At 42.0% G+C, this 26,642-nt stretch overlaps 1 protein-coding gene across 5 annotated transcripts in view; it reads left to right on the top strand.

The window, feature by feature from the left end:
* Nucleotides 1-26,642, top strand: part of MAP3K9 (mitogen-activated protein kinase kinase kinase 9) — a 94,676-nt gene that overhangs the window by 47,769 nt on the left and 20,265 nt on the right. For 2 of the 5 annotated variants that reach the window (XM_033062231.2, XM_033062232.2), the window contains exons 10-11: nt 291-1,106; nt 1,448-1,785. In XM_033062231.2, coding sequence (XP_032918122.1) covers nt 291-1,106; nt 1,448-1,785 — 1,154 coding nt within the window. Of the gene's footprint in view, nt 1-290; nt 1,107-1,447; nt 12,289-26,642 lie in introns of those variants that run through there. The other 3 variants (XR_004418193.2, XM_033062233.2, XM_033062230.2) reach the window with 3 other exon arrangements.

Genomic DNA, 26,642 nt, shown 5'->3' with positions numbered 1-26,642 from the left:
CTAGAAGTTACTGAGGTATAGGTTGTTTTTGAAATGCAGTTCTGCGGTTAATCCCAAATGGATGAATGCTTTGCTAATTTCTTTCACTTTGATAGTGCTTCCAGTTACTTTTCTCAACCTGTCTTTTTTGGAAACAATAGACTGTATTTGGGAGTTGATGAATGATGTTTGCGAGGAGAACAGTTGTATCTTCTGAGGAGAAGCTTGTTTTGAACTATATTTGTGAGACAATGAAATTTGCCAGTGAAAATATTCCATTGACACAAAGTCTATTTTCGTTTGCTTTCCAGATGATGAGGACAGCGAATATTTTAATGGAGAGGGCAAAGTGCACCCTTCACCTGTCCACAATCAGTCATACCTCTGCATCCCATTTCAGAAGAATGAAGAGTGGGATGGTCCTTCTAGTGATGCCAATGAGGAGTCCACCCCTGTAAACTCTGCTACCAGTACCCCACAGCTGACACCCACCAACAGCCTCAAACGTAGCAGCTCCCACCACAAGCGATGTGAGATTGCATTGCTTGGCTGTGGAGCAGTGCTGGCTGCTGCAGGCCTGGGTTTTGATCTGTTAGAAGCAGGGAAGTGTCAGCTGCTGATTGAGGAAGAGCCAGAGATGCCCAAGGAAGAGAAGAAGAAGCGTGACAGCATTTTTCAGCGAGCTGGACGCCCACGGAGGAGCACTAGTCCACCTTCCCGGAAGATCTTCAAGAAGGATGATCCCCTGTTGTTGCTAGGCGAACCATCCACATCCCTCACCCTTCTTTCCCTGTCTTCCATTTCCGAATGTAATTCCACCCGGTCCCTGCTGCGCTCAGACAGTGATGAGATTGTGGTTTATGAGATGCCTGTCAGCCCAGTGACAGTCAAGGCTCCCTTGCCAGCCATTACAAACCCACTGGTCAATGTCCAGATTGAGAGATTCAAACAAGACCCCAACCAGTCCCTGACTCCCACACATGTGACAGTCTCTTCCCACACCCAGCAAAGCGGACACAGGCGCACACCTTCTGATGGAGCAATCAAAGGGAGTGGACTGGTTGTCAATGGGTGCCCAACCAGTGGATGCCCTTCCAGTAGCTGTTTAACTGGAGCACTGGGAGCAGGTAGGTTTTCAGTCATCTTTGTTTTCCCTCTTCAGGATAAAGACAGAAACAGTATAATTACTTGTTGCTTATATGTTCATTGAGATGACCAGACCAGCAAGACTTGCTTGTGGAAGGTTTATTAACACAAATTGCTAACAGAATAATGCAGTAATGGTTTTGGTTCCAGCATCTTTAGATTGCCATAATCTTGAAGATACAGAGTTTGTAGATTCTGAATGGAGTCTTTCTGCTTTGGACGTGTTTTTGCATGGTATATACAATAAACTGAGATCTGTAGGAACCACTTAGCAGTGACATCTAACATTTTTTCCCCTCTTCTCTCACATTGTTTTGGATAGGTGTATTAAAAACACCTAGTCCGAGCAGAGATCCCAGTGAGGTCCCTCGCCTGCCAGACCCCAACCTTGTTTTTCCTCCAACCCCGAGACGATGGAATGCACAGCAGGATCCCACACTGGAAAGACCCAAGACATTGGAGTTCCTACCCCGGCCACGTCCTGCAGCCAGTCGGCAGCGGCTTGATCCCTGGTGGTTTGTGTCACCCAGCAATGCCAAGGGTGAATCTTCTGCCAACAGTTCAAGTACTGATACTCCAAGCAATCTGGACTCTTGTTTTGCTAGTAGCAGCAGCACTGTAGAAGAGAGACCTGGACTGCCTGCGCTGCTTCCTTTCCAGGTGGGTCCTCCTGCAGAGGAGCGGACACTGTTGGACATAGATGCTGAGGGGCAGAGCCAGGACAGCACCATTCCGCTATGCAGAAGTGAACTTAACACACAAAAAGCTGCAGCATATGAACTCAAGCAAGAATTCTGGTCTTAATATGAAACCACTGGGGGCAGTGAGCCCCTCTAAATTCAATCTTACTTTTTGCACTGAGAATGCACTTTGAAAACAGACAAGATGGAGGGATGCTACAGAGATCATATGGTGCTGCCTCTGCTGAAGATGTGTTGCCAGCTGCCTGATTTTTGTCTGCATTTGGGTGAAACTTGGCAACTCTGAGCTGCTGACTTTTGCTGTGGGGTTTTTCTGTAGTCTTCCCTGCCCTCTTATTGCAGTTTGAATCTGCAATGAGCTAAAATTACCATATCAAAGTCTTTTGTTATTGACCTTGTAGGATTTGGCACTTGCAGTAAGTATATTGGTATCTATCCTGGTATTAATCAGTATTTTCAAACAATATTTAAATATTACACTACAGCAGACATCAGTGTTTGATGTTTTCCCAAGGAATCCAGAACAGAAACAAATAAATATCTGGAGACTACCTTCTCTGAAATACATTCAGATCATTAGACAGGCCTGGGAATCATCATACCCCCAGTGAAAGAGCAGAAGTAGCTATCTTAAGACTTGTTTGTCCTCTTTTGCTCATGTGACAACATAAGGTGGAACAGATGGCAGGGGAAGGGCATGGCGTCTCCACTGGTGGAGGTCTTTGAGAGCAGGTGAACCAGACTGTTGGAAACAAGTAGGTGTAGTTGATCCTGGCTTCAGGGTAGGTTGGATGTACTTCAGTGGTCTCTTGAGGTCCCTCTCAGCCCTATTTTTTTATGACCCTGTGCTTTCAAGATGAAGGGTTATAGTATAGCTGTTTAGCTTGGCTTTTTGTTTCAGACTTCCATCAGTCTCTTTTTTCCCCCAACCTGTTTCTCAGGCTCATAGTCAAATTGCCTCAGCTTTGGGAGGGGAGTTAGCAGAAACTTTCTTTAAAGATGTGTTGGCTTGAAGAAGTAAGTTATGTGTTACCAAACCTTTTTCTGTCTATTTTTTTCTTCTTTCTTACACCTTTTAGGAGTGACCCATGAAACCCAAGACTGTTCTTACATACACTGGTACTTGTTTAAGGCTGTTTTGAAAATGAGGCTTGTTAGCAGTTGGATTGTGCAAACAGGAATCAGAACATTTGGATTCTGTTTTATTTTGTCTCTGACTCACTGTGTGACCCTGGGCAAATAATATAACCTCTGTGCCTGAATTTCCCCATCTGTAAATAATAAGAATAATACCTACCTCACAAGGGGAGGGGTTGGGACATATATAATAGGTATAAAGTCCTTTGAGATCTTTGAGTGAAAGGCACTATAGATACATAGAATTTTATTCTTGTTCAAATACATAAAACACTCCTAGATCTGGAGCAAGAACAGACCCCTGTCTGGAAGGAGGAAGTCACAAATGGGGTGTGCCTATGCTCAGAGTTTTCTGTACAAAGATTTCAAGTGTGTCTGTGCCACTGCAGGTATGTCTTACTGGCTGTAATGAGAGCTTCAATCTTCCCCAGATTTGGCATTATATGTAAGGGATGTGGCCTTTATATGAGTGTAATAGGGTAGTCTGCTTTATTGCAGGGTACAGCATGTCTGTTCACTGTACTTGTACAGATCTGTGCTTGTTTTGCTAATCTGCTGATATTTGGTTGCAAATAAGTCTTTTGACAGTGCTGCCAATGCAGTGCTCAGCCTGTTGGGGCAGTCCAGTCCTGCTGTGAAGGCAGTAGAGCTGAATACTTCCTGCAGCTGTCAGCACAGTGAACCTGTGTGTTTAGATGTTTGTAACCTGATTTTAAAAACCAGCATGTATGGGGAAGAACTGTGTGTAAGACTTCTTAGTTCTGTGTGAGGACTGAAACCAGCATGTTTCCATTAGTCAAGTGCACCTTTTTTTCAAGCAATTGCAGTATATTTTGTTTTGAAAGGTCACATATTTCTTGTTTATCACGTTCCATGGAAAATGCTTAATGGCAGAATAACTTCCTGCTGCCCTCCCTATTAAATGCTCCAGAGCTAGCCTTAATGGTGCTACACTGGATGTTGAAGCTGGAGAGACTGTTGACTGTTTTGGCAAGATATTATGATAAAGCAAGGTGGGATTCAGATACTTAAAGAAAACATAAATTTCTGACTCTTTTGTTTAAATTTAGACCTTTACCATTATTGATTTCATAAGCATCCTTTTACTCTCTGTTTCTGAAAACTCAGTTTGTGACCCAGACACTAGCAAAAAGACAAAACTCATCCAACAGATTGCTAATTTTGATTGTGCTATAAATCTACCTTAAAGTAATCTCAGTAAGAGGCTGTGTCAGAGCATTTAAAAGAAGGACATTAAAATAATCTATTTTTCATATTCTTCCTTATCATTTTTAAACATCTGAAACAAAACTGGATCAGCTGTTCTGAAATGTAATGTTTTCTATCCAAAGGTATCATTATAAATGTCAGAGAGAGTATCATCTGCTCGGCAAAGGCATCACCTGGAATAGCTCCATTCGAACAGCAATCTTTAAAATCCATTTACTTGCATGAAATGGAAAGCCACCTTTCTAGCCACACTGATATAACTCAGCCTGCTAAACTTTCTAATAGTCGGCCAGTTTATTTCACCAAGTGAAATTTTATGGTTTCTGTCAAGTTCCCAGGAAAGACAAACATAAAGGCAAGTTGTTCTGTCGCCTCTTTGCTTAAGAAAGTTGAGGATGAAGAATTGACCCCCTTCCCTGCCCCTCTCCCCCTTTTATAGAATCACTTGGTGAAGGTGATATGTAGCTGAACTTTGATGAGTACTTAGCTCCAAAGAGTATCTTCCCTAATACCAAGTGGACATTGCTACATTAAATAACTTGGTAGGACTGATGACAAAAGTCAAGGATCCAGGTCAGGGTTACCAAACCAGATATTGTTATCACAAAGCTGCCAGACATTCTAGTTAGAAGTATATTGGTTGGTATGTGTTTGTTTTGTGGTTTTGTTTGGTTTTTTTTTTTTTTTAAACCCTTATTCAATGCAATTATCTTCATTGAGTCTATCATGTGAATTAACCTGAGGCAGTCTGAGCAGCAGCCCGTAACTGTCTTCCAGTGGCCAGCCTGAGGTATCAGACAAGAGGACTCAATTGCTAAACAAGGCTCCTGACTTCAGTAGATGGTGGGGTATTTTCTGGCAGGCAGAGAGGAGGCTCTCAAGACAACACGTTGGGAGGTGATTTACCTTATGCACTCCAGAAGCTTTTGCAGCCAATGTCCTAATGCCCAGAGGCTGTGTGCATGTTTAAGCTAGGTCAAAACCTCTCTTTGTATCCATCTGTCCCATCCTGGTTTGAATTCACTGCTTTCCTAATCTGGTGGGGTTTTTCCTCCCCAGTTGTGGGAGCTGAGATGCTCCAAATCTCCAAAGGAGTGGTTGACTATAGTCCACTAGACAATGAGAAGGTATGAACCCATCAGCTCAGAAATCTTTCTTTCCTACTAGTTGCTAGTATTCCCATTTGTCAGGGAAACAAAAATGTCAGAATATTGGTCATTAATCTGCCTTTCTAGTAGTAGTCTTGAGGAAGATGGTGAAAATCTTACTTTAAAAAAATTCTGATAAATGTATTGTTTCCTAAATGTCTAAAAGTTGCACTTTTCTTTTTTTTTGAGAAAATGAGAAAAAGATAACATGAAAGTCGCTGAGTGGTCTAGAACAAAGACAAAAGAAAAATATGAATGCAGGCCTTACAAAGAGGAAGTGGCAGTTTTTTAACTGATGATAATAATAATGAGATTGTAGCCGAGAGAAATGTTTGTGGTTTAGAAATATATTTGTAGTTTTGTTTAGCCAGCTGGCAGTGTGTATCACTAATTTATGTAATTGATGTGCTGATTTAGGAAATAGAAAGAAGTTTGTCAGCCCTTCAAAGTATGCTATCCTTGTAGCCTGTTTAGTTTTCCTGTAATATTGGAGGGAAGGCACAGACATAGCAACCAGTGCAAAAAATGACAGATTTTTTGGATAGATTTCTTCTACTGGTTTCATAGAAATTGAGTGTGGGACAAGTAGAAAGAAGAAAGGTTTTGTGTCAAAACTAAGGTGTTGAAATAGTTACGGCTTCTTTTCTAATACTGTTGCTTCTTACAGAGTGCAGAGTGGTCTGTTTTACCAACAAGTACATCTTAATCTCCTCTCAGTCATTTTTAGTTACAAAAATGTAACTTTTTATACATATTTTCCCTCCAGTTTATTATTGCAATGGGTTGATATTCAGGGGCAGGGAACCTCAGTGAAAATACTCTTTTTGTAATAGATTTCTAACAAAATGAGTATTTTTAAAGTGATTTTTTCTGTGATTGATGGGGAAAAACCTGGTTTGGCGTGATTTTATGATTAAATATTTTTCTGTACCTCTAGGAATGGGAGTAGTTGCCTTCCTCTTCATAGCATGCTGTTATCTTAAGACATTGTGGACAATACTGCATAGAGATGTTACTTCGGTATGTCACAAAACTGGATCCTTCTCATTCTGTTGAAGGTGAGGCAGTAATGGTTAAGTAAAGAAAGGTCTTTGCCTTTGGAGTGTTTTGTTAAATAAAACGTGACAGGAAACCTCCGACCTTGAGTCGCCTTTCTATCTTGAGATTAGTTTTTATTTGACACCTAATTCATCTCTGTGGGATGAATTTGGGACCTGGAGTCCCATTGGATGTATAGAACCAAACCTATTCCTATGTCCCAAAATTCAGTGATAGCCTGTTATTTTTGCAAGTAATTTTAAGCTAATGTAAATAGATTTGTTTCTTTTTATTTTTTTGAAATGTTTCTCCTTGGAAAACATGCTTATTGCTTTCTAACATTTTTCATGTATTTTGGGATGCTCTCAAGAACTCCTACTAACTCAGTGGTGAGTAAGAAGGATTGTATCTTGCAGAGTGATTGAAGTCCTCCTTTTTTTTTGTTAATTTTTTTTATTTTAAACAAAATAAGGGCATTTACATTTGGAAAGATTTCTGATCCTTATCCTGTCAATGAAGAACAGTTTCTTAGCTCCCATGTATAGAACTCATTTAAGACTACAATTTGGGTAAAATTGGATATTAAAAGTGAGAGGATAGACATGTGTTAAAACATACTTGCAAACAAACAATAAATACAGCAAACACAGGAACCAAAATATGCTCTCACTATCACAGAGCATAACTTTCAGACTTCATAAATCTTTGGTTGATGATATAATTAATATAATTAAGGTATCTATAGGAAAGAATGCCTTCTTACATTTTTTTTCTTAAGTATACTATTTTAATACTAGAATACAGTGATTTGCACAGCCAGCTAATATGTTAGCTAGCTGGACAGAAAGGATCTTTAACCAAATTTGGTTTTTTTTCCCCCCCCTCTTATTTTCAATCCTGTTATGGTTTATATTTTATTTTCTCTCTCTTTTTTTTTTTTTTTTTTTTTTTTTTTGCGTTTAACAAACAATACAGTCTTAAGAAGAACTTACTGTTATTGACCTCACTTTCACAGTTTCAGGAGACATTATGGGAATGAATCAGTGGCTTATTCTGGTGCTCCCTCTGTTGAACGCATTAACAGAAAGTCATACTGCAGTTAAAATGTGCGTTTGATTTTTGGCTTTTCCCATGCTTGGCTTTTTTAAACAGTTTTGCCACTGGTCAGAGGTGAACACAACCTCTAAAATTACCTACATCAACTTTATTTTTTTATGTGGAAGTAGTCACTCCCAGGCTAAGGGGTGTGTGCTTGAATAACAGTTATCTTGCCACTTGTGACTGGGTAGTGGGTCTGATGTAGCTACTGGAATTATTGTTCCTTTCTAACAAGGATCTCCCATTTTTTGCAACTGGAAAGTCTTCAGCACTTCATCAATGTTTGTATACCAGAAATGCATTTTAGCTCATTTTGTACATAAGTGAAAAATCTTTTTTCTGATCAGGAATATAATTTTCCTACTGAGAATGACTTCTTGAGCTCTGTGGGATTTTTTGTTAGTTTTCTGTTTGGGGATATTGTTAATTTTGGGTTTGGTTTTTAAGCCTCTCAAATATTTAAATGTTTAGATGCATCCTGTATGCCGAGGTGCCTTCCATCTCACATGTCTCCTTGCTGGGGCTTGAGGTTGGTTTTTTGGAGGGACCTCCTAGTTGTAGCTTTCAGTACTCTGAACATCAGGCCAAATACCATCACAGGAAACATTTTGTGTCCTCCCATTTACACTCCTGTGTTGAGCTACATGCTATCACTGCCTCTCCGTATTTCTCCATTAGGGTTTTGGCCCCATCCCATCTTTGTTGGTTACTTATTCTTGTTGCCATAGTAACAAGTGTAAGGCAGAAAATGATACACATTTCAGGTGTGATTTGACCTAAAAGATTTTCAAGCTAAAAGCGTAAGATAGAATTGGGTGAAGTGGAAGTGGAGGTTGGCAGGAAATAACACAGTGAAATTATCCTTCTTAATAAAAGTCAAAGGACAAAGGGGTACTAGCTACTTGGTAAACTGTTGGCATCATAATTAAGTTGGGTTCTAAAGAAGAATTTGAGGAATGTACAGTTATTTAATTTTATAAAATGGTTTGGGTTGGAAGGCACCTTAAAAGACATCTAGTTCCAGTCCCCCTGCTATGGGCACTACCACTTTCCACTAGATCAGGTTACTCAAAGCCCCATCCAACTTATCCAGTTTCTGGTTGGTTTGTTTTGTTTTACCCTGAACTACCTCATTTGTAGAGATAGAATGGGCAGAAAGTCTAAGTTTTGTTATGAATTGCTTTAAGTATGCAGTTAAGGTTGGAATGAGATAGGAAGCCAGAGACAAACTTGTATTTGGCTCTTTGATGTCTAATATCCTGATGGAAAAGTAAAACCACCTATTCAGTTTATTAAATTAAGGTTATACTTGCTGTAGATTTTTGTCTCCAAAATAAATAGTAGAAACAAAACGAGGCATTTTTCTTGATGGTTTCTAACCTGTGGAAGAGTTGATTGTCCAGAAACAAAAAGGTGGAGTTTTCATACTGATCACTACTGCTTTTAAAAATGATAGTCTCTTTTTTTCAAAACAGATTTTTAAAAAAAAAATAATCTCATGTGCTCTTAAAGTGGAGCTGTACACATTCCTGATTGTTTTCCTGTATTTGCAGTATTGTTTTTCTAGTGTATCAGCTCCTAATATGGTCCTTACTGTGTCTGAATGCTAATAATGTGCAGGCAGCCCAATAGAACTAATATCAAGGAATTATGACAAATTTTTAGTGTGCAGTATAGTGGATTTATTAACCCAGCTTGAAGTGGGCTACTGTTAGGTCTGTAGCTGATGGGTCAGATGGATTCACAGCTAGAAAAAAGGGGGCTTAGAACAAATCTGCAGGAGCAATTCCAAAGCTGTATTTGCCTAAAATAAGCAATTTGAAAAATTATCATGGAGGGAGGCAGGGGAAAGGCCCTTCATTAATCAGAAGTACATCTGTAATATCTTGTCCATGCTCAGATTTTAGTTGCCAGGATAGCTAGTGAGAATCTACATTGTGTTCAATGTGGCCAAAACCTCAACATTAAGACAAGAATAATTCATTTTATATATGCTGTTTCAGACTGATTAACACTGTCTCCCATTCTACCTTGATTGTTTCCATTCAGCATTTTCTCAAGAACAGATGTTGAGGTTGGATAAAACTGGCCTCCTTGTCTTGGAGAGGCATACAGGTCTGAGAGAGAAGAAACATTGCTCTAGCCACGTCCTGACCTTTTGTGCCCTGTGATCTTAGCTGGTGAGGTTATAGTGATGCAGGAGGACATGCTGATGTTTTTCCAAGCTTCATTGATAAGAATGCTGCTAGCAGCAATTAAGTTACAGAACAAACCTGGCCTCTGATTACTGTTTGGCATAGCTCAGTTGCACACTGAACTTTTTGAGTCTAACTATATGTAGAGGTGAACAGAGCTTCTTCCCTGAGTTCTGCTGGAATTTGTGAATGTTCTCAGCTTGGATAATTTGTTTTCTCCCAGGCCTGGTCAATATCACAAAATCAGTTGTCATGCTCAACTGATTGCCCAAATACTCACAGTAGGCTTGTTCTTCTGTCTGGCATGCTTTAGTGAGCAGCTCTTACAATGTCAACAGGGTTAGCATTTGTATCTGAGCAGAGCAGCTAATATCTCTGAGCTGACTTTTCACACTGCATCTCAAGCAGTTGTTACTCCATAAGTTCTGCCATTGCTCTATTTTCAAGGTTATCTTGACAACTATAATAATGCAGGTATCCTAGACTGCAAAGAATATAGCCACAGGGGGAAAACAAGTAAGAAAGAAAGCAAGCATACTTAAGAGTGTTTGCCAGTTGAACTGGTTGAATTTGGCCAGTGCTCTTGGCAGAGAGTAGGATCCATTCTTTGCAACATAGATCTCTTTGGGGGATGGCTAGGTTTGAACTGTAGAATTTACCTAGATCCACCTAAAGTCCATAGGCACCGGTGCCCATTATGTTGGGCAGTTATAACAAGATACCACATAAACCCAAGAGCATCTATTACTATTATTATAGTAGTAAAAGTTTGTATTTAGGGTAATCAACTTTCGAGTGAAAAGGGAAGAGGCCTCAATTCAGAGAGGTCTTCATCACATAGTTAAACATCACTGAAGTCAGTGGAATGTATTTGTGGGTCAAAATGCACAAGACCCCAGTTGATCAAAGCTCTTTAAATCTGAATTGAGGGATTGTCATGTAGAAACTGATGGTGAAGGATCAGGTTCTTACCTTGATTGTCAGAGTAAGGAGTCAATTAACCTGAGGACAAAGTTCCTCAACAAGCCCCTGGGTAAATGCTGGTTTGATTGCTGACTCTTGTGGCCTTTCCATGGCTGCACATGCCATGCCTATTTGACTGCTACTTCTAACCATAAGCAGGGTAAGCTCTGAGAATGTTTTCTGACATGGGGTAAAAGAGCAGCAACTTCTGCATTAGCAGATTGCTAGCTGTAAAGGGACAGTAAGTGGTGACTGGAGGCTGTGTGTACAAATGACAGTTTAACCTGAGGCCTATTCTCAAGTGTTTCTTCTCATTTTACAAGTGCATCCCTCCAGGCTGGTGGACAGATTTGACAAGTTCAGCAGCGACCAACATCCACCACTTTTACTAGATTTCTAGGATTCTTGTCTGTCAGCTGTTGGCACAGCACACTGTGCTGCTACATTTGATTTCTTTGTCATAAATTCAGGATAAGTTGGAAATATCTGAGATATTTTGCCTGACTTAAGTTGAGAGGCTTATATGGTGTGAGCAGGCAACAGTGGTGGAAAAATCAGGGAAAATACCTGTGCTTTTAACAATGTCTCTTCTGTGGCTTTGAAAATCCAAGAATTTCTCAGCCAGAGAATGTATTTCCTCCTTCTTTTTATAAGCTACTTCTTTCTTTTGCCTTATTAATTGTGGATCTGCTCTTGCTTCTATTTCAAGCCAGATGCAAAAATAGGTGACCTGACTTTCCTAGGTACAATGTTGTAAATCTGAATAACCAGGTGAGTAGATTTCTCTAGCGTAAGATCATGCCCCCATGTCTGATCCTTTGAGATATGGGATAGTTCCTGCTTGTGTTGAAATCACTGTGTGGAGGGTGTTGGGTACTTCATAAGGAACTCCAAACTCTGTAGGACTGGGATTCATCTTACAGCTTAAGTATTTCAGTCTGGTTTTGGAGACCTCTGTATGTCTTCTCTTCCATTTATGGTGTTCAAAAGTCTGTTGCTATGGAAGTAGCACATGAAGGTATCTTTTGCCCGAAGAACCTGCAATGAAGCAGTTACATTACCAAATGGAAATGTACCCCAGAATTGAGTAAAATAACAGAGGCCACCAAGTTTTTCTTGTTTGTGTGATGAAATGTTGTCAAATTAAGTGATTTGTTGGAGCCTTCCTTTAACTTCTGTACAGCAGTAAGCTTAGAGGAAAAGAAGATTGCATTATTTTTTAAAAAGCTTTATTTGTGACCTGGACTTGTTGCCTCTGACCCTCTTGGGCTTAAATAGTTAAATTATATTAATGTCCAGTTTGTTTCACTGTAGGTAACACATCAGCTGAATACTCTTGTGCATAATCTACTGTATCTTTCCTCTGTTCTGTGTCAATGTATTATGTGTATTTGGATTACAATTCTTTTTGTATTAAATTATTTTATGTTATAGAACAATATTTAAGTGAAGCAAAGAGCTAATGGAAGTTGTTGACGTTCTGGGATTTCTTTTCTCTTTGCTCTTTTTTTGGATGTACTGTAAATTGTAAACCAAGGATGCCAAGCAGGCTTGGTTCAATGGCTAAAATTATTGTATTACAGTGTAATGCTGATCTAGGCCTTGTCTCAACACTAGAGCACACAGACTTGAATAAAACTGTTATAAAAGTGATTGTCTTTAGGCCTTGAGTTCTTGGGTTTGTGCTCCAAATAATTCAAGCAGATATTTAGAATAACAGTGGCATCAACTTGCTATGAGGATTTCAGAATTTTTCCTAGTACAACAAAAAGTTTATTTTTCTTTACTAGGTACCTCAGTTCTGATCAGCTATTCCAGCTCTAGGTTCTCCATAGGCTTTGAAATGTTTTTGCAAAAACTCCATTTAGTACAGGTCTTGACACACAGTTCCTGTCTGCTATGCCTCTTCTGGCTTTTCTCTGAACCAAGGAATTAATTGCATACCATTTTTATTTTTTCTATTCTTTATTTAATATCCCAACTAGAATATGAATCTGAATGTCTGGATGTGGAGCTTATGCAGTAACATGTTTTGTGCATGGTGACATTTAACAGATGGTTTAGATTCACTTGTGATGCTGTGCCTTTGTCCCTGCCACATCATTCAGTGAGACACATGAACAAGAATCTTTCCAAGCTGTTTTCACCTGCTGTCAGTGTGAAAGCCAGAACAACATGGTTTTGATTCCTAGGTCATATATTTGAATCCTACTTTTGCTCTTCTCTGCCACAAAGCCATCATTTCACATTTCTCTGCTTTAAGAAATGTAGCTGTATTGATGAAGGACTATGCACTACAAGAACTTATATTTCATAATTTCCTTTGGAAAAAGATTTTTTTCTAATGCAGGTACTTGTAAGAAATCCTTCACCCTTCAAACAGGTACAGAGACTGAACAATGCATAGGTAGGCTATCTTTAGTCATATATTCCATTCAGAGTGCTGTAATGCTGTTTTGTGATAAACTAGGAGGAGAGTGAACAGTCAATTAAATTTGTTAGAAATAATAGCAGCAAGAGGAATTGCTTTTTCACTTGTTTTAACAAAAGGTATCTTAGAGCATTTTGTTTTTCAAACTTTTTTTTTCACTCCTCCCCAAATCCGGACTGTCTCAAACTAAAACAGATATTTCTGCCTCCTGTAATGTTCTGCAAAGTAGCATTATGACCTAAAAGAATGCGATTTTCTAGCTGAATTTACTCACCTGTCACAATGACAAGGTTACCCTAATGTTCAAGCTGGCATCATCAGCATCACAAATCTACATGCATCATGGCAGATCAATTTCTGCCAGGAACTGCAGCCTCTGCAGAGCATGGCAGGAGCACAAAGCACTGGGCCAGAAGAGGAAAATAAAATAGCAGTTTTCTAAGCAGGGTAGTCTAACTTCTACCAGAGAAGGAGCATCTTAAGTGAAAACTGGCTGGATCAGCACAGGTGCAGCACAGATGCATCTGCACACCAGCAGATGCTTTAGACTGAGCAGTTTCAGTTTTTCATTGGTTGGTGTGTAGACAAGGGTTGGGTGTGCAAGTTCTACAGTGACAGTGAAAATCATATGTGGCCTTTAGCTCTGAATGTGGTTAGGTGAGGTTTTCTTCTATCATGCAGCTCATATAATTTGATTGATTAATCTGCTGTTGAAATTGTGACATTCTTGGTCCTTCTGACATGGAAGTAAAGGGAGAAGATGTCCTACTAAAGCTAGGCTTAACAGGAACTTAATTAAATGTAACCTGAAAAGTTTGTAGGCATATTGCTATCAGGCTTAAATAGACTAAGCTTTCGAAAAAAATCTGGAGTGAACATGATACTAACAAACATCAGAGTATCTTAACAAGGATTAACAAGCTTTGTCTTCATGCTTGGGCACAATGGACTCTGCTTTGGCAGGGAAAGGAAGTAATTGTAACTAAGGATGAACAAAGCTCTGGTGTTTTCAAGTAGACTTCAACATGCTTTGTGCCTCTTTGCAACTTCATCTGAAATCTTATTAAATGGCATGTGATTTACTTGCTGAAAAGTCCTCATTAATTTAACAATGAACAAATCTAGTGGAATGAAAAGAGGCAGGATCAACTGATAGCACTCCAGCACAAAGTACAACAGAACCATAATCGCTTTACTAAATATAACTTCATGCCTGCAAAATTTGCTCTGAAATGTATTCTTTTCTCCCCAAATCATGCTCTAGTATCTTAACTTTATAACAAATCACAGGCTTTGAATATTTTTTTAAAAGAATGGATGGAGTTACCTGTCACAGATTGCACCCAGGATTAAAAGAACCAGCTCTCATGGGTGTGAATGTCTTACACCATCATGTTATCCAATGGTGCCCTGAGACAGTAGTTGGAGAACTGCTCACTGAGCTTACTATTTCTGCAGCAATCTGACATTTTTGCTTTTGATGATCTTCCTGCAATTGCATCTGGCTATTTACTTGTGCTACAGGTACCCCCAGACCTTGCAGGCCTTAGTTGGAGGTAAAGAATCTACTAAGCTGGTGCATTCTAAAGGAGAATTTCTTGATAATGACTTATGACTGGAGCTGCTCTATAAGGGAACATGAGCTAGAGCAAAGGGTGACAATAGGGCAATGGCCTCATGGAAACAGTCCCAGAGTATCCTGGGACTCAGAGTTTCACCTGAGCAGGGTGAGCAGCACAGGTCAAGTGACGGTAACTGGGGCCAGTCAGAATCCAGTGATTGTCAGGCAAGTCTGTAGGGATAAAAGAGGTCCAAGGTGAAGCTAAGAAGGCAGAAGGGCCTGGGTGAGCAAGGCAGTGGGCAAGTGTAGCTATAATCATAATCTAGCCAATGCAAGGATTATGGGCAAGAAAATGGTATGGTACGTCCAGAATGCCTTAATTTGATGCAGTGCTTGTGACCTTGGGCTCCATCTCAAACAGGCAGTCTTAACCTTGCATCAGACCCTTTGTAAACTTACTCTTCTCCAAAGGTTTTGGTGTGCTTCAGGATGTTGCCGCTGCACAATCTAAGTAACACCAGCTGAGAGGAATTGCCCTTGAGCAATATCCCCATCAGCATCTCTCTTGTGACTGAAGTACTATGCCAGCCATTACTTGAAGTGCCAGGGGCCTAATCTTGTAACTCAAATAGCCATTTTCTTTGCCAAAGGGTCTGCTTCAGTTTGCTGATATTGACTGCTGTGATCTGCTATAGGAAAGCAGACTGAAGCTAGGAGCCCTTAGAGCTGACCGAGCGCTTGGATTCATCTTCCCGATTTGTTTCCTATATGGCTCATTACACCCCTTCTTTAACTACTTTTAGAATGGGGATGTTTATTTTATACATATATCTCCATAGGCTGCAGTGCACAATAGGAAAGATTTTTTTACTTACTCTGTGTGTGGGAGTAAATGTGATTTAGATTACACAAGGCTCTTACCTTTCTTCAGTTTTGTTTTATCTAAGGCAAACATTTGCTAAATTGATTGAGATGATAGTTGAGTGTGTCTCTTGATGGGTAGTTAAAACAGAGGCTGTTTGGATTTGTGTCCTGGGATGACTGTGCATATGGGGAGGGAAACCTCTCTTCTGGCACCTAGGAAGGTTCTGTGGATACTGCTTGCATCTACCTTTATAGCCAGGTACCTGGTGGACATGTCTAAGCATTTCAATTCTGGCAGGGGAGCACAACAGCAGCAGAACTTGTCCAGAAATGTTTGGTAACCCTGGAGCAGAGCCCTTATCTTCATCACCCTTCTCTACCCAGAGGTGAGTCAGAAGTGCACAAATTCTTGGCATTCTGCTCTGTGTCAGTCTGACACCAGTCTCCTGTCCCTCAAAGACCTCATTTATCTGCACTTATAGTGGGGTCCCTACCTTTGGCTTTTAATACAGTTCAGTGGATGTTACATATATTTGTTCAGTGATAGGCACGAACAAGGTATTCATCTAGGTCCAAACATCAAGCTGAAGTTTGAGGGACGTATAAATTCAGAGTTAAAAGGACAGACAAAACACATGGGTTTGAACATGAAAGGTGTGCAAGATTCTTCACCAGCTATGCTAAAGTGGGGATTAATTTTATCCTCATGACATGCTGGGAAAAGTCAACACTTCATCTCCCTGAAAGCCACCATATGGCCTGGCTAGTTTTCTTCCTTTCTAGAAGGAAGGGTTTTGGCAAACACAGTGCTGCTGCAGCTGGGAACAGTGCTTAAAATAACACCAAGGCTCCAGCTCAGATTGGTAGCCTTTGGCAGCTGCACTATGGATTGCCAGGAAGAAACTGTTTGCATCCTCAAACTGCAGGGGATGTTCCTACTGGTGCAGAAATATTATTCATTGCTAAATGCTTTGTGCTGTGACAGGCTGGTAGGGAGGTGGATTTACCGTAAGAAAGCAACCCAAGGTGTAGACAGCAAGTTCGTGCTGCTGTGAGGCTGGATGACTCAGGATGTGATGGTCTGTGTCCTGCTTAAGGACTCGAAGGACAAAATTTGCTGCAATGACTCTTTCATTTCAGCACTTTAATGCCTGAGAAAGTTTATCACATCTGCAGCTCAGTGTTCTGCTGTGACAGGCCAAAAATAAAACTTTCTTTTATTACATGAGCATTGGACAACATGGCAAAGAAACCTTGCTCAGAGAGGTCATTGGATTTGATATGCTTCAGGTTCTGTGGTAGCCAGCAGCCATGCAGTCCTATGCTGTAGAGATTTTCATTCCCCTTATCAGTCACATCACAGAAGCCACTGCTGCACTGAAGACCTGTTGTACACCTGAAGGAATTGTGGGGTTACACTGCTCCCAGCCAAGTCATGCAATGGGCTGGCAATCTGTGGTTAGCACACACACTCCTCAATGTTCTTTCTTGTAAAAAAAGAACTCCTGCTCACTCCCAGGAGGCTCATGAGGACAGACACCTCTCTGTGGAAGTAGAGGACATTTTGTCTGAAGCCCTTCCCTTTGCTGGTAGATGGATTGGAGCTGGTGGGTGGGTTTCAATTGCAGCTGATTAGATGCTCTTTTTGCTGCTAGTTGCCTCTCTCCTGGGCAGAACAGGAGGACACTACCCAGACAGGCTGAGAGCACCTATTCCAGGGCTGAAACTTCTTGTCTCCAAGACTATGCATTAACTCCAAACAGCAGCACAATATGGATGTGAGCAGGACCTTACATAACCTTTCTGGAGCTTGTATTGGAAGGTCTGGGAACATGTGTACTTTCTTTCCTGTGTTATTTAGTCATATTCCTTTCCCCAGTCCCTCATCTTTAAGAGTACTCAGCCCTTTTTAAAAAATAGATTGCAGGTTTCTTGCATGATTTCTAGGCAAGAAGCAGTGGTGATGTGGCACTCTTGGTGCCAGTTCAGAGCAGATGAAGGGGAAGTGGGAAGGACCGCACTAGCACTGACAAGTCACAAGAGTCCCCACGGGTGTGACAACTCTGTTTCCATTCAACACCCCTTGTCACTCATCCAAGATAGCTGGCTAAAAAGCAGGGCTGTGCCCAGTCTGTTAGGCAAGGCAGCTCTCAGGAGATCTGGGCAGGACAATGATCATCACCCTGGACACTGTGCAGCATGGGGGAGTAGTTTGGGCTCTTCAAAGGGCCACACAGCTCCATCCAGGCAGATAAGGGCTGGGAATGGGAGTGAGGCTTAGACATGCTTGTCTCTCTGATGTCTCTGGCTGATAGAGAGACTTGCTGATTATTTTCCTGTCAGGATCCACATGCCTCTTTGGCAGCTGAAAGATAAAAGGGCTTCTGTGGATAGAAAGGAAAACATCCAGAGCTCCCATCTGGGTTCTGCAGCCTGAACCACACTGGAGCAGAGCCCTGCAGAGAAGAGATGATGCTATAAGGGATCTGTGGGATGGATTAGCTGAGCTCTGGCAGGCTGGGTGGGGAGCTGTGGGTCTACAGGAAACAGGTGTGCACTATGTTCCTGCACCTTGCTGCCCTCCCCTTGTCCGACACCCTGCTTGTGCAGAAACCGCATTTCACCGAGGGCTTGAATTTCACAGCAGGCATTCAGTCACTTGACAGCATGCTGTTAGTGCCTTCAAAAGCTGCAAAATGATGGCTTTCTCAGGAGCCCCTGGGCTCTAGGTGTTTTTTGCCAAGCAGCCTTACACATAAGTCAAGACTTTGTCGTCAGATATAAGGATGCCTGCACATCCAAATCTGCCGACTGAGCACCATGACACCCTATCTCCTGTTCCTGATTCTGGGAACAATGACCCCCATATATCCTTCCTTTCCTCCTGCTGCCATTCTGTTCCCCAGTTCCCACCTGACCCTCTTGGATGCGTTTCCAAATCCTCATCTGCCAGCACTCAGTTTTGCAGCTTACATAGCTGTGCCTTTTTCTGTATCTTTAAATGGATGAGATACTAATTGGTGTAGAGCACATCTATTTCCAGCTAAGCTGACTTTTTGCATTTATAGGTGCCAATCACAGACTAGTAACAAGGTACAAAATAACAACCAAGGTGAGTTTATGACCCTTACAGAACTGGGCTTAGCTCATGCAGCTGCTCACATTTGATTCTGTAATGGCTTCTCGGATTTTTTTCTCCATTTTCTGTCTATCAAGGCTCATCAACATTTTGTCATTTTTGTCTCAGGTGCTCTTTGTGCTGATTTTATCTGACAGTGAACATCATGATCAAAGTGCAAATTATGTGCTTTCACCTCCCCAAAATGTCTTCCTGGCACTTCTGGTTTCTGTAAATTGTTCAGTGGCTAAATTACCCCAGTGAACTGTGAATTGTGTTTTTAGAGCCATAGCACATCTTAAAACCAACATCTTTTACTTTCTTGATATTCAAGGAAGGAGACAGATAAGTGAAGGGAAGTGCAAGTACACATCAGCACAAGGTTAGAGCATCTGACTCTGCAAGGCTGTGCAGCACGTCCTCGCTCCTGGCCTTGGGTGCAGAAGCTTGTGGAAGCAAACAAAGCCACATACTAAAGGATAAGAGGTAACTGGTGTTCTGCGGCAGGACAGCTGAGAGGCAGCTGTAAGGACATGAAACCACAGCAGTGCATGCCTGTGACCTCCTTTCTGGCTGTGTGGCCTGAGGATCAGCAGCACTTGGCAGCTACACAGAGTTATGGTGGGGCAGGCATTTCCACATATTCATTTCCTTTCCTTTAACTACATTATGGGGGAAATTATCATTACCTCGCTATCCTTCCTGTTAGAATTGCTTTCTTAACATCTACTACAGATGTCTCTGGATGAAATTTAAATGAGTTTGGCACATAACAGCCAAAAAGGTGGGTGTCTTGGTTTGAAAGACAGGTGTCTGCCAAGGAAGGTGGGAACCTCCCTTGGAATAGAAAAATTATGACCCCCCTTCCCTCTGATTTATTATAACTTTGAAATTAAGGGGCTTTCAGGCAACAATAGGGGAAAAAGAATAACAGTTCTTTACCAGTATGTGTAACAAGGCAAACAAACAACAGCAATGGCAGCACAACAAACAGAACCAGAATCCCAACCGCAGCCTTCCCTCGCCCGCGGGCACTTCCCCTTCGGTGCAGTTCTGCTCACGGCCGCCAGGGGCGCTGCTGGCTCCCGGCTGGGCAGGGCGGGACGGTGGCTCCCCGCGCCTGCAGGGGGCGCTGTGGCGCGGGCTCAGCTGCATCTCCCTCACGCGGCAATGGCGAACCGGGCTGCTGCAGCGGCTGGAAGGGCAGGGACCAGCAGACCCGGGTGTAGCAAGTGAGATGTATCAGAAGCTCTGCAGCTGTAGCAGGAGTTGGGGGGTGTCCTGGCAGGCAGGGCATGCAGGGTTACAGTGTAGTGAAAAAACCTGGAGCAGCGGCACAGGGGCAGGCCTGGGCAGTGGTGCTGGGCTCCCCAAGGCAGCCCAGAGAGGCTCCCTTGGAAGGCTTTTCCCTTGAGGCACTGGAGCCTGGTGAGGGTCATTTCCAGTGAGGTAGGGCATTCATAAGGTCCCAGTTCAATGGCTGCTCTTACAAGCAAAGGTGCACCCACAGCAAGGAAGAAGCAGGACAGGGCTGGGCTCTGGCAGTGGCAGAGAAATCTCCCCGCCACAAGCAACAGCTCCACCGTTCTCTGATGCGACAGTGAGAAAGCAAGAGGAGCCGAGCCCAGCCCCTCATCCCCGGCCAAGATCTCATGGCACTGCTGCCCTTCCAAAGAGAAAACTGCCAAGGTAAGAGAGTAGCCTCCTGCACCCTTCCCCCACCTTGGCCATTTCTCTTGTCTCTTTAAGTATCGGTAGTTAGTGTCTCTTAGCAACAAATGGGAGAAAAATCCTTAAAAAAAAAAAGAAGTAGAAATCCTAGCCCCCAACAGAGGGAAAAACTTATAACAAGGAAGAGTTGAAGAGTTGAGGATGGAGAGTGGTCGAAGGAGATGGGTAGAATTGCCAATTTAGGTTTTGAAAGTGGTGTGATTAAGGGGCACAAGAAATGCAGACCAACATATTTGTGGGTGCACTTAGCGCCTTACATCCAGGTCTTCATGGATCATTCAACAGTTTAGAAACTGAAGCAAAAGGAGGTTAAAAAAAAATCTTTCCACATGTGTAAGCTCTGAACGGTAGATCCGAGGAGTCCTGCCTCTTAATTCCCTTCTCTGGCCACAGCTCTCTTCTTCGATTTTCTGCAAGTGTTTTGCACTGTAGGTGTACATTAGCTTGCTCTCTCGGACAATTGCATTCAGCTGCTGGCAAGGATAATAATATTAAAACAAAATATCTGGATGTCTCTAGAGGTCTAGAGGGAAGCACAAGATGCCATAATAAGAGCAGCACTAAGAGGAAAGAGAGAAATGCTATAGCTAGGTATGGAGTAATGAACCACAAGAATGAGCCTTTTAATGACCCATTAAAAAGAAAAATTACATACAGAAGTTGAGGATTTTTTTTGTTTTGATAATTGATTCCTAAGAATATGTTGCATTCTACCCTGAGGATCAGTCAAACGTTTTGTTGTGAGTTTTGCAGGCTTTAGCTAATAAAGGAAGGTTACTAGTGTGTGAGTGAAGAAGAATAAAGGATTTCTCTTGGTCAAAACTTAAAACACACAGTGAGTGTCAGCATCCCTCAGCAGTGTTGTATGTTACACAAAGCATTGCTCACCAGCAGTGCTGAGCCCACACAGTCTGAGCCATGGGTCCCCTTATACATGCCACCAGCGATGATCCCTGAGCTGTGTTTGCTGTTTCCTGACCTGTTGGGGATGGCAGGGTCCCCCAGCCCTTCAGAGATATGCATTAGGCGTCCTGAGTCCCCCAGATCCAGGGATGCAGGCAAGTGCTGACAGTCAGTGGCAGACAGTGGTTATCTGCCACACAATCTAGTGGGCAGGACAAACAACCCATCCTTAACCCCAGTGAGTCCTGAGAAGAACCAAATCACTGGGGGATCAGAGTACATGAGGTCTTTGCTGCTTCTACTTTTCACTGTATGTGCTAATACTCTTTTAATCCTTGTTCCCATTCTGGTCATATAAAACCAATCAAGTCTTAATAGCAGTGTCTCTTCCTCCCATTTTGCCCCTTATTTTGCTCACATTTCAGGGGGACAATCCTGAGCTTACAGGAGATGCCTCTGCAGAAGTCAGTCTTGGTACCCCTGCATCAGTGGGTGTGGATACAGTGAGACGGGTTGGGAGTTTGCATTAGGGTGTATAGAGAGAGGATATAGAAAGTCTGAAGCTTGGCTGGGGAAGAATTGTCATTTTCCCTTTGAGTGCTCTCCAGGAGGTCACCTCTATGCCTTTCATCCTCTTCCTGCTACAGAGGATGCCTGTTGTTTGATGAGATTTTGACAAGCCTGGGCTTAAAGCGTCCTGTTCAGGGCAGTTACAAGTCCTTCAGTGTATGCTACTGGGTACTTCTTACAGTAGCATGTTGTGCTGATGTCCTGGGATCAACACTCAGAACCTCTTCTGAATAAGCAATACTTTTAATAACTTAGAACTAATGTGATTGGAGGTGAGGAGCTATCTAGCTGTGCATCTCAAATGCCCATTGCAAATACAGGCTGGGCATGTATTTTAATTGAGAACATCTTCCTTCCTGAGGGTTTCACGAGTCTGTGGTCAGAGCTGCATAAAGGACAAAGCTGGGCAACACCAGCATTTGAGGGGAGAGGAAAAGTATGCAGATATGAAGTCTCTGAGATGCAGAAAATATGAGGAATCAATAACATGAGGTTTCTTGAAACAAAGTGTGATTGAATGTTTTGACTCCATGCAATATTTACTGCTCGCAGTACTTTGTCCCAGATACAGGCCATGATTTGGAGTTATTGACAGGCATTTTAGAATACAGTTCCTGTGAAAGATGCCATTCTATAAAGCTGGGTTGATTCAAAGAAAAGCAATAAGCTTTACAGACGTGAAAGGAGAAAGGAAATGCTGGTTGAGAATCAGAACCTCAGAAAAGGATCTGAGGCTGGAAATAGAGTTGCCTGTGGATTAACATCAAATGCTAATATAAAAGGCAAAATAATGTTTGGTGGAGAAAGGAACAGAACTTTCTTCATAACTAAAGGAAGAATAGTTCTGGAGTTCTCTCTATTTCTTAGGACCCAGCATAGCGGCTAAAGGACAAAAATGATACAGGAGACGTGGACTGAAGTCCCAAGCTGTCATTGTATGTTACTGTCCTCCACTGAGGGAGAAATGAGTGAGGGGACAGGAGCCCAGGGAACTAGAGGTTCTTTTGCCTTTGTGCACAGAATATCCTGGAATTGGAGCTTGTCTTTGTTGCTCTTTCACTTATTTCACTTTGTGAAGTACCCGGTGTTCCTAACAGCTACTTGGTGCTGATTTTTAAGTCTTAGTCCCATTTAATGACCCACTGATTGGTATTGTGGGCTGAATATATCTTTCTCATAACCAGTCTTTGCTGTTCTAGCTCCACTGGCAGATAAGGAAAGGAAAGTAATTCCTGACTCCTCCAAGGTAGGTGTTACATATGACATACTCTCCTGCACACATAAGAGAGAGGCAAGCCCAGACCTCGGCATAACTTTAAATTCCTTCTCTCCTTATGCTCCTGCCCTCTCCTACCTATGTGTGGTCAACAAAGACAGATGATATTCTGGGCATCACTCCAATAAACAACCTCTTTGTACCAAAGAATGACAAAATGTAAAAGCTTTCACATGCAAGTCTTATTGCCTGGTGTAAGACTGAGGGCAGGATGGGAATAGCTGAACTGGTGAAGAATAGCCAAGGAAGGATGTGATTTTCTGTGCTGGTGAGCAGGTGCCACGTAAGAGACCAGAGATCTATTGGTGTCATGGGATCCTCTATGTCAAAACAAAAATTGATGAAATTAATCTCCATGAGGGGAAGTCTTATGTAGAATTAAAATCAGTTTCAGTGAGGGAGAAAATAGTCAGGGAAAGGTTGGAATAGCTATGCACTGAGCTTCAGGGGCTATTATTCAACAGTCTCCTTTAGCAAGTGTGATATGGTTGAGGGAAATATAAAATACCCCTGAAGTGTGTATGTGCCTGTGCATTCATGTCCTTTCTCACACATGCACCCAAGTATGTGTGAGCTGGGGGAGGCACACAAACCCAGCTCAGAAGAGCACATCCATTCTTTGTAGTTTTCTGGTGTTATAGCTGGCATTGCAGCAGCCACCAGAGTGTACACTAGAGTACAACAAAGAGCAACTGTGGTGTGCTTCTCAGCATCATGAAATCAGGAATTTAAAACCAAAACATCTCCTCACTCCTAATCATATTAGCACTCCTACTAACACTTGTTATTGAATATAGTTCTAAAAAAGGCATTTTACTTGTGCTGAATTATCTGCACTTCTGAGGAATATCTGGTTATAGGCTGTAAAACTTGATTTAGATTAAATGTGATGACAAATGAAAAAAAATATAAGTAAAGCATCTAGCTGCTGTCTGGATCATACTGCAGTAGATTGCTTTCATGAGATGGCAGGTCCTCCTATAGCTAAAAAGGTGCAGTGCAGAGAGGATATGATACAAGCTAAGATGAATTCACCATATCTCCCTTGCTCCTGCTAAGTCAGTAGCATTCAGGCCAAGCTCTGGAAATAAAAACTGCCATCTATTTTTGTGATCAATTGTGGATATAATACAGAGCATGAAATCTGTGAAGGAGGTTACAAACGTGATAGAAAGCCCAAGGTACCCTTCCCTGTAAGAAATACTCCAGCAGTGGAAGGAGAGCTTGAAGGCTTTTGCTTTAGGAAGGACAGGGCTCTGGCACTGTAGGCAAAATGTTCAAGGGGCCCAAAATGTTTCTGTATGAATGAGGGGTGCTCTGAGAAGGAACATGTCATGCTTTCTGCCCTCAAGGCTGTGGGCTGCAGCATTTCAGGGAGCATAACCAAGCTATGATCAAGCATATTCCTTTTATTGCAACAGATCACAAGATGGTTTTTCAGCAGACATTCAATTATTGCACAAAATACATGGTTGAGCATAAAAGGAAAGTTCTTTTTTTAGACAAAGCTACTCTTGCCTTGGAACTCCTGTAATCAGAAAATGTATTTGTAGCAGCTGGCTACTCCTGCCTCTGTAGGCTTTTTGAATTCACATCAGACTTTCAAAGATACAGGTTTCTTAAAGTGTCTCTGAGATACTGGACTCTAGTGTCAGACTGAAGTATGTAAGATATTGCAGTGCAGGTAAGTAATAAATTTTTGCAATGATGTCATCTTCTTAATAGGAGCAGTAAAATAATGGTGTTCCTTTCCTGCTAAATTTATCATCCATCAGCGACTGCCAGGTGAAATCCCTTGGTTATACAAGAAGTGTCAGTTTACACTCCCACCACCCATTCCTCCTTGCCCTCTGCCCCCCAACTGCTACTGCCAGCCTGGCTTTGTGCCCTGGGAATAGCCACCATCCCGTGGACTTTTCTCCAGCACTGGAGCTGCCACTGCAGAGCAACACACCCTCTGTTGCTCGCAACACTTCGGCACAGTCTTTGTGCTTGTCAGTCGCTTTCAGGCTCCTCTCGAAATTTGGCAGTGGCTCTTTTTGCCATGTTGAAACCTTTAATTCAGGAAGCCATGTCCCTGTGCTTTGAAGGTCTTGCTGGGATTGCCTACCTGTGCTGCTCCAAGAGGATACCCTGCTCACCTGCCAACCCATCTCTGTCCTGGAAGAAGAACCTGATTTCATATGGTTAGAAAAAGGAAAGAGTTAACCCCTTCTTAGTCATTTGGTTTTGTGCACCTTCCTTTCCTCAAGTATGTAGTTGGGATACAGGGGATGTCCCAAACCTTCATGTCCCATAAAATGTTCCATTAACTTGACTACAAACCTGCCAGGGACATGGCAAATCCATGACTAAATGCAAATGGGCATCAGGATGAATAAGTACAATGACAATACTGAGCAAGGCAGTTCAATGTTGATCCAAGAAAGCAAGCCACTGCAAGGTTCCCGTGTTAAACAATGAGGTGTTTTAAGTAAAAGTCTCCAAAAAGAAGTATCTGAAAGAGAACTATGACAAAATCTTTCCAGTGATGGAAAATACAGAGGTTCTTGAATTCTCTCTATTGTTTGTGGAGTTCAGCAGTAGAAACTGGTGTAGAGTTTGCACGGAATTGAAATAGAAAGATATTTAAAGTATCTCCTGCCAGCCAAATGAAACCTGATTATTCATTATAGTTGTCACACATTATAAGCCGCACCATTTTGACTAAAATTTTGGTCCAAACCCGAAGTGCGGCTTATAATCAGGTGCGGCTTATATATGGACAAAGAACAAAAGGTTGCTGTTTTAGTTTGGAGGACAGGTGTCTGCTGAGAAAGGCAGGAGCTTCTCTTTGAAATGGAGAATGAAAACTCCCTCCCTCCAAATTATTATAAATTTGAAATCAAGGGGCTTTCAGGCAAAAATATGAGAATTAGGAATAACAGTTCTTTTCTAGGGAAATTAAAATAGAAATACAGTACTACAAAGAAACAAACTCCAAACCCTGACAAAGTCAGAGTACAACCTGACACCCCATCAGGCAGGGTGTTGGCAGCAGTCCCATTAAATGGTGGCTGCATCCTCCTGCAGTGACAGATGTGGTTCAGTTGGAGCAGTGCTCCTGCAGAAGGTGCAGTTTCCCTCCGGAGGTCCAGTGGTGATGTGGTGAAATCCGGTTTTCCTCTGGAGTCCAGTGGAGAAAGGGGCTCCCTTAGTGTCCCAAAACCTCTGTTTTTATCTTAGTAAAAAATGCTGGGCTCTTCCCCCTGGCTGGAGCAACTTCCAATGGGATGCAGTAATTTTATCAGTCACACAGTGGGACTCAATGGGCCATTAGCAGAAAATGACTCTCTGGAGGAAGGATGGGTTGTGAAAAGATAAAGAACAATGCCCCGCCTGGTTTCAATGGATGGCCCATTAGCAGATTATCTGCCGTTGAGATAAGGATCACTGCCCCCACCCTCAAGAGATGGTGATAGAATAGATACCTTTTATCACACCCTGTATTGTAACATGCGGCTTATAATCAGGTGCGGCTTATGTATGGACAAAGAATGAAAAGTTGCTGGCA

Source organism: Catharus ustulatus, chromosome 6, assembly GCF_009819885.2.
Source record: "Catharus ustulatus isolate bCatUst1 chromosome 6, bCatUst1.pri.v2, whole genome shotgun sequence".
Lineage (NCBI taxonomy): Eukaryota > Metazoa > Chordata > Aves > Passeriformes > Turdidae > Catharus > Catharus ustulatus.
This window is presented reverse-complemented; position numbering and strand designations above follow the sequence as displayed.